Raw genomic sequence first — 8,685 nt, 5'->3', positions numbered from 1 at the left:
TTCAGCGAACACAAAGTTCGGCAGCAGATCACACTTACGGTTGCTTTGTTTGTAGTTTAAAACAATGCACAACAAAGGAGGAGAACTCAGAAGTCGAATGGAAATTCTGAGAGGAAGATATGCAATTATAGTCGATGTTGAGTTCTTACTGAAGAGGATATCAACGACAGCCAAGCTCTCAAATTCGTTTCTGCCTGTGCCTTCTCCTAACAGCTCTTATTCCGTTTTTCTGTTTTGTGTTGTGTGTCCTTGCTCTAACAGCTACTGCACATATTTATAGTGCAGTCAGCTATTAAGAGAATGACCAGCCACTACTCATGGTGGAGCAATCACTAGGCTGTTATGGAGGAAGCACTTGACATAGTGGAAGGAGCACTTGCTCATGGAGCACTAGGCTGCCAATGGACAATGGAGCATGTGCTTGGCCGAACTGGTGGGACACTTGGATTCTATCCACGGATTGAAAAATATCCGTTACAAATACGGATAATATTACGTTAATATTCACTATTAACAAATAAATTTGGTCCAAAATATTAATCAATCAATCGATCATTTGACCAAATCTAAATCCAAATCCAAATCTGAAGCCGAAGCCGAGCCGAGCGAACGAGCGACGATGACGGCGTGAGGCTTGCCTTCTTCTTAACTCTTTAAGAGCTACAAGAAGAGCAATTGTATATATATCCACCAAAATCATTTTCCTCTTCCAATATGGGACAATGTTTCAAGAGAGGGAAACTTAAAATTTTACTCAAAAATTTCATTTTCCCTCCATTTCTCATGCACCTTCTTTTTAAGACTTTTCCATCTTAAAATCCTCAACATTATTTTGGGCTGTTTTTGAATTTTTGTGAATGAGTTGAGTGAAAATTTCGGAAAACTGTCTTTTGGAGTTTTTCAAATTTTCGAAAAATTTCAAAATGCATCTTCAAGTAAAAATTAAAATTTTTATGGCCAAATACTAATAAAAAAAAGTGAAATTTTTTCGAAAAAAAAGTGAAAAAATTTTCATGGCCAAACGGGTTCTTAGTAATCCATGGTTAGTTGGCTAACTGAACTTTCAACTTGTAGACAAGGAGTCCATTCCGCATCTTATAATCCCATCCCCCATTTTCCTTCCCCTTCCCCCAATGTATAATAAATGAAATTTTAAAACAAACAAAATTATCAATCTTTAATAAAGTAGTACTCCGTATATATATATTCACTTTCCAACCAACAAAGTATTTTCCAGAAATACAAAAAGTAACAGATTATAATTAAAAAAAAATAATAAATCGAAGATATTAGGAATCCCTTTATTCAATTAGGAACTTCATGGAAAACCATGTTACACTTGTAAGTTGTAACATCAAATATCAACCAAATATTTGGAAAATACTACAAGCAAATACACAAATTAAACCAACGTGTTGTTGTATCAAGACGTAATAATTACAACAGAAATTTTAAAGCAATTACTAAATATAATAGCTAACATCTGTGCAATTCCATGACCCAACAATAATATGCACGACATGCAATTTTAAGAGCAGAAAATCCAGCTTCTTTTGCTAAAGCTTCAAATTCTTGTTTTGTCCTTTCCTTTCCTCCATTAAGCATAGTAATCATTAACATATCAGTACTAAATGAATGCTTAGAAAGAAGATTAGTCTCTGGATATTCTGGCTGTATTTGTTCTATTACCACAACCTTCCCATTTTCTGGCAAAGCTCCCCAACAATTCTTCAAGATTTTCAGGCAATGATCATCATCCCAATCATGAAGTATCGCCTACAATATATACATTGACAGTGCAAAAAAAAATTTCACTATCGATATAATTTTATAATTTGCTTCTATTTATTTTCGGGATTTTTACATTAATAACTGATTAAATTTACTTTTTACTTTTTCTAACCAGCATGCGTAAATTATATAATAATTATATCCAATTATATATATATATATATATATATAATATACATGGATTATACATATATTATACATTGCTGTCTATTTTAAGTTTAAGAGCTTAGGTAGGCGGCTATTTAAGTTAATTCTTCTTTATTTTTCTAGGTTATTAGATCATGTTTGTCATAAACAGACTTAACCTAATGATTTAAAAAAATATTTACACAAGTCATTTATAAGAAAATTTCAAGTAAATCTTTATGATAAGTATTAAATAGTAACTTGATAAAAATGACAACTAAGTTATTATCAAAGATTACACTACATAGCTAATATAAAATAATCTTTACAATACCCGTGTATATAAGTTAAATATCCATATAAATATGACAAAGAATACTTTACCTTCAGAATGATTACCTCCCCTTTAGGAATGCTCTTAAACATATCTCCTCCAACATGCTCTATGCCTAATATAACAAGCAAGAATTGAAGCTTAATTTGATCTTTCAATATCAATTAAATACAGCTTTAATATTTTTTTAATATATTCAATTAATATAATTATTAATTAAGTGATATAAATTACCTGCATAGGTAGGAGCATCTTTGATGACATGGGGTAGGTCAAAATTAATACCTTTCATATTAGGATACTTGGAAATTATAGAAGCTAATGATACCCCAAGTCCACCTCCCACATCTATTGCCTCTTTTACTCCTTGGAAGCCAGTGTAAGACTCAAGTAATCTCTTCATTTCAATAGAAGAGATGTTTTGCATAGCTTTATTGAACACCATATTCAATCTACTATCTTTTCCATGGTATTCAAATGCATTCATTCCATGAGCCTTGTTGAATGGTATTTCACCCTCTAGAATTGCATCTTTCAAATGAAACCTTAACAAGAAGTCAAAATATATCCAATCAACATAGATCTCAAATCACATGATGAAACAAGGAAAAGGGCAGCCCGATGTACTAAACTTTCGCGGGGTCCGGGGAAGGGCCGGACCACTAGGGTCTATTGTACGCATGCAGCCTTACCCTGCATTTCTGCAAGATCGAGGCTGTTTCTACGGCTCGAACCCGTGACCTCCTGGTCACATGAAAACATCTTTACCAGTTACGCCAAACTCCCCTTCACAAGACGAAACAAGGATTTAATTACTTAAATAGACTGACAACGTATAAAAATGTTAGATAATCAGTATATTTTGTCTTGTTGTAGCAAGTATATGACTTGATAGTACAAAATTCTTATATGTTAAGTGAAACTCAATGAACGAAATATGAGAAAATATGAAACAGTACCAGGAATTAACAGCTACAGGATCAGTGGTCAGTAGTAAAAAAGGAGCAAACGATGATCCGTCTTTATCGGAGATGAAGCTTTTGCTCAAAGGTGTCAAATTGTATGATGTGTGAATGTGTCCATCATCATCCTTGGAAATGTTGGAAGTGAGAAAAGATTGGCTAGCAAGAAACCTTAGTATCCTTTCAAGAACAAGTGGGGCATTAGGGTTTTTTGTGGGAAGTTGAGATGCAATTTCATAGGAAGATAATTCACTATTTGCTTTTGCTATGATCTCAAACAAGCCAAGTTCAATCGCAGTTTTCAAAACCATGTTAAGGAATAAACCAGTAGGAAGATGCATAGCCTTCATCATTGAATTTTCCTCTTCATTGGATATAACAATTTTATCCATGGATAAAGCCATGTCCATTATTACTTGAATTAACGAGCTAATAACTCAAAGGCGTTCGGTCTGTATTGAGCAAAAATCGGTGTAGTATATGAATTTTATTTACACATGTTCTTCATCTATATATATATATATATATATATATATATATAGGGAGTAAAATTAACTTTTTCCAGTTTCATCAGTTCCATTCCCTTGATGAACTATCTGCCTAATCTTTTGACCAATAAGCCTAATATTAATGAAACATAAGGATCTGTTAGGTAGAAGTAGCTTTATCTTGTTTTTTATAGGCTGCTAACATGGAGTAATGTAAAAGTAGCATGAACGATTCTCGTTTTTTATTAAGTTTTAATTTGACACGGCGCACTAAATTCATCTTGAATATGTAGCTAAGATTAACTGATAAAATTAGTTTTTAAAGATGAGATATTTCTTGTATTTTTTGGTTGGATAAGTGTTTGTTTGCGCATATGATATAGTCAAATATCTCTATAACAATCCCATTTATTCCGAATTTTTTTGGTTGTTATATCGAAGTGTTGTTATAAAGAGCATATATTATAATATAATATAAAAATTGATTCCATAAAAAACTTAGCTTTTATAGTGAATGATTGTTATATAGCGATGTTGTTATAGAGAGATCAGACTGTATTCGAGAATGAAACTATTTGACTCAAAAGATATTGGGATCCCTTTGAATAAATCAATTAAAGGAAATGAAGGGGTAAATCTTAGCTAAGTATAATAACTTCTAGAACAAAAGATATATGAGATGAATACGAAGAATAATATTTCTTGACCTTCTCAAGAAGGGTGATCGAACAGTAATGATATTGTTCTTAGTTGACAAAACTGAAGAAGCCGAGAGAGTTACAAGGTTGTTTTCACGCTATATATAAGGGACAAACCCCTTCTAAGCCCTAAAAGACAAAATATAGAGAATATTCTAAAGAATATTCCTAATGCCCCCCTAATGGGCCTACACTATTATAAAAGTCGTATAGTCTCTTGTTAGCTTGTTTGTCGTCCCCTGCAGGACGTCGAGCTACGAGGATCTCATCGCTTGTCGTATTCATCCACGATCGTGGTCGTCCAAATTTGAACCCATACAGTTAGTCCTCCGCTTTTTGAGGTTGCAACTTGGTGCGTCTTCGATAAGCGGACACCACTCGCTCTTATGGAGAAATTTGGTCTTATGAAGTGTTACGGCCTGGCCAATAATAGGGGGTCAGCATGCTCAACAAGTCACCGGATAGTGTATTTTATCGGGAAATGACGTCATCTCCACGTGCGTCATCATTATGTGTGTTTTCGAGACAGGGGTTGAGGGCTTGTCGCTTCGATTCTGGTGCCACTCTGCAACTTTTCGCTTCGATTCTGGCACCACCCATTCCTATAAATAGGTGGAGGATTTGTTTTTTCAAAAACTTTTGGCCATTTCATTTCTGATTATCCTTTCTCATATCTCCCGAGTTTGTTCTAACAACTTACTGCTTCTTCTTCTCCCATTCTTTGTTCACAACTTTCTCTGCTGTTCTAACACCTTTTCCATCGAGGAAATGTCTAGAACACACTGATCTCGTGAGGGAGTTTCTGAGGCCTCCCCGTTATCCATGGCGCTCCCCTCTGGCGGTGAGGATATGACGGTGGAAGAGGGGGATAGTTTTTCCACCGTGGAGGAGTTGCTGCCGAGACACCCCATGTCTCGAAGTGACTTCCTCAAGGATCATCCTCTTATTCCTACCCCCGTGCTTTCTGAAATGGAGCAAGTTCATATTGATGCTCTCCGTACAAAGTATAGCATCCCTGCTCATGTTGATATGGTTCCGGCGGGAAGGGACTTCGTGGAAGTCTATAGGCCTGTGTACTGCGCTTTTTACGAGTACCCCTTCGTGATCGGTCATTCTTTCCCCCTCCTTCCTTTAGCGGAAAAGTTCTGCAGATTCTATCAAGTCTTCCCAGCGCAACTTTCACCATACATGCTTAAGATACTTCTGCTGTTGATGAAGTACGCGGAGTTGGCGGAGTGCGAGGTTACCGTCCACCACCTCTTGCACCTGTTCTCGCCCAGCTTTCATAGGGGCACTATGGTGCATTTGAGGCACCACGTAACAAAAGGGCTGGTGGTTGGAATCGACGACCGAGAAAGTCGCAAGTTTTGGCATAAGTATTTCTTTGTCAAAATCGAACACATTATTTCTGACCCCGCTAGGTTCCCAGAGCGGTGGAATGAGAATCGTAAGTGTCGCCACTTGTTTTAATCTTTCTTTTCCTCTTCATTCGTTATAGTGTTTGTTTGTTTCTCGTTCGCAGCTATGAGGCATCCACCCCGCCCTATTGCAGGTATAAGGGACTGGGTAGCCCATTTGTTGCCCCATGCAGCGGATATCCGAGATTGGCCTGCCTTCATGAAACGTTATGGACCGTGAGTTTCATCTTGTAAAGGTCTTCCCCTATACCACTTCGTTGGTCATACACCATTATCTATTGATATGACTCTTCATGATGACAGGTCGAGGAGCTTCTAGGCGGAGGGCCCTAGTCCCTGTATTTCGACAAGCTGCCACTGCTGCAGAAATGCAATTTACTTTGACTGAATCCGTTCGAGGGGTCGTACTCAGCCGATTCAAATGGAAGCCCCCTCTCGAGATATGGTCGTGAGGGAAGAGCACTCTTCTACCGACCCCTAACCTTTTGGACAAATCCTCTAACGGGGACGAGTCACTACTGAGAAAGAGGAGGAAAGTGGAGCTTGGGAAAGATGTAGCCGTGGACGCTGGTAGAAGGAGGGTGGGTATGTCGCAGGCGGCACCTGTTCCTACATTTATGGCTGACACCATCTTAGCGGGGAGGTCTCCCAAATGGAAGGGGTTTACCCAGGAGGCAACTCCGTACGCTCCACTGAGGGTGGCACGCCATCCAACGTTGGAGGGGGCCTGCGCATCAAGGGCAAAGGCTCAGGTTCATATGTCGACCCGAAAGATGTTCGTGAGTTTTTAGAGCACCATACTCATGTGGAGGTCAGAGTGGAAGGTTCTGATCGGCATATAGTTGTCCTAGGGGACTACAACTTGTTGTCAAACTGTGATCAGGTGGCTCTGCTTTAGCCCCTTTATGTGATTCCCCCGAGAGCGAGATGCTTAGAGCGATGGGCTACATGGAGTTGTCTCGGAATGTCGTCGGCATGGCCTTGTGGGTAGATGTCTTTCTTTTCCTTTTCGTTGTTGGGTTTGCATTGTTATTGCCGACTTGTCTTTTTATTTTAACTTCTTTGTTGTTGTGCCATACGCTTATCATGGAGACCGAGCGTGAGTGCCAGGAAAAGAAGAAGACGGCCATCTACGGGAAGATGTCTTCCAAATATCAAAAATATCGCACTAAACATCGTGTGATGGCCGACATTTATAATCAGGACCCTGATTTTCAACTGTTCCGCGAGGGGCTTAAACAGACGGAGGATCAACTGGTGTGCAAGGTGGAGGAGTTGAGGGAGAAAGACAAGGACCTTATGAAGGTCGTCGCCCGCAATAGTAAACTTGAGTCATCCCTTAAGGTGAAGGAAGATGAGCTCGAGTAAAGTAGAGGGGTGATGGCCGAGAATTCCGACTTGCAAGCAAAGGTGACCAGTTTGACTACTGAATTGGGTGTGAAGGCGGCGGAGATTGATGGGCTTAAGGGTGAGCTGAGTGTTAGTGCCAATAAGCTGGCGACTGCTATTTCTAAAATGGTAGCCTTGGAAAATATCCTCCTCACTTGTAGGTCAGAGCTAACCAAGGAGAAGGAGGCATCCGAGCTTAAGGTAACGGGGCTTGAGGGGCGTGTTAAGGGGTTGGAGGTGGAGTTGTCCGCATTGAATGGACAAGTGGAGTTGTTGTGAACAGAGGACGCGAGTCGATGCTCGCAACCTTCTACATCTTGTGCCTCGGCCGACCTTATTGTGCCTCATCATTTATACGAGTTATGGATTCATGTTGAGGCCCGGATCGATGTGTATAAGGCTCTTCATGCTGACGTGAGGGCATCTAAAGTAGAACTTCAGGGCGTGCGTGCAGAAGCTCATGCAGCTCGTGATGCATGCAGATACGACCCTCTTACGCCTGACAGGGATGATATCAACTCTAATGATGCGAACCGTCTTACCTCTGACTCCTGGTATGAATATGTGTATCCTACTGGGGACGATGTGTAATATTTGGTTTGTACTTACTTTTTGCTTCAGGATTTTTGTAAGGGCATGCTTGAGCCCGTTGTAAAGATAGGTGCTAGTAACATTTCATTGTAATGAAGAAATTGTTTTATCAATTTGGTGATGATCTTTGTAATATTTATGATATCCCGGGTACATATCGAATTATTAAGCCGATTTTGCTTCGGGTGAGGTCGGCCCCTTGTTTTCGTCGATGGCCTTAGCCATTTGGATGTTACCTTCAAACATGCGTCGAAGTAGGATCCTGTCGTGGTTCGAGTGAGGTCAAACTCATTTTTTTGTTGATGGCCTTAGCCATTGGGATGTTACCGTCGAACTGGCGTCGAAGTAGGATCCCGTCGTGGTTCGAGTGAGGTCAAACTCGTTTTTTGTCGAAGGCCTTAGCCATTGGGATGTTACCGTCGAACTGGCGTCGAAGTAGGATCCCATAATAGTTCGAGTGAAGTCAAACTCACTTTTCGTCGATGGTCTTAGCCATTGGGATGTTACCTTCAAACTGGCGTCGAAGTAGGATCCCGTTGTAGTTCGAGTGAAGTTGAACTCATTTTTCGTTGATGGCCTTAGCCATTGGGATGTTACCTTCGAACTGGCGTCGAAGTAGGATCCCATCGTAGTTCAAGTGAAGTCGAACTCATTTTTCGTCGATGGCCTTAGCCATTGGGATGTTACCTTCGAACTGGCGTCGAAGTAGGATCCTATCGTAGTTCGAGTGAAGTCGAACTCGTTTTTTGTTGATGGCCTTAGCCATTGGGATGTTTCCTTCGAACTGGCATTGAAGTAGGATCACGTCGTTGTTTGAGTGAAGTCGAACTCGTTTTTCGTCGATGGCCTTAGCCATTGGGATTTTCGTTCATACATTGGAGATTTGAT

At 39.7% G+C, this 8,685-nt stretch overlaps 1 protein-coding gene across 1 annotated transcript; it reads right to left on the bottom strand.

Annotated features, from left to right (window-relative positions):
• Positions 1-1,276: 1,276 nt before the first annotated feature.
• LOC104213493 (myricetin 3-O-methyltransferase 3-like) lies at positions 1,277-3,719 on the bottom strand. The gene is made up of 4 exons (XM_009763014.2): positions 3,211-3,719; positions 2,486-2,796; positions 2,302-2,366; positions 1,277-1,776 (listed from the first exon to the last, which is right to left on the bottom strand). The coding sequence occupies exons 1-4, from the start codon at positions 3,621-3,623 to the stop codon at positions 1,477-1,479; spliced, it is 1,089 nt and encodes a 362-aa protein (XP_009761316.1). The 5' UTR covers positions 3,624-3,719; the 3' UTR covers positions 1,277-1,476.
• Positions 3,720-8,685: the final 4,966 nt, after the last annotated feature.

The sequence above is a fragment of the Nicotiana sylvestris genome, chromosome 6 (assembly GCF_000393655.2).
Source record: "Nicotiana sylvestris chromosome 6, ASM39365v2, whole genome shotgun sequence".
Lineage (NCBI taxonomy): Eukaryota > Viridiplantae > Streptophyta > Magnoliopsida > Solanales > Solanaceae > Nicotiana > Nicotiana sylvestris.
Note: the sequence above shows the minus strand (reverse complement) of the source record. Positions and strands in the feature narration are given on the sequence as shown.

Bases quoted from the DNA above. Each gene is read 5' to 3' on its own strand.
- LOC104213493 (XM_009763014.2), bottom strand. From the start codon at position 3,623: ATGGACATGGCTTTATCCATGGATAAAATTGTTATATCCAATGAAGAG. The intron at 2,797-3,210 runs GTACTGTTTCAT...CTTCTTGTTAAG, and splicing joins CCTGTAGCTGTTAATTCCTG to GTTTCATTTGAAAGATGCAA. The intron at 1,777-2,301 runs GTAAAGTATTCT...TATATATTGTAG, and splicing joins GGGAGGTAATCATTCTGAAG to GCGATACTTCATGATTGGGA.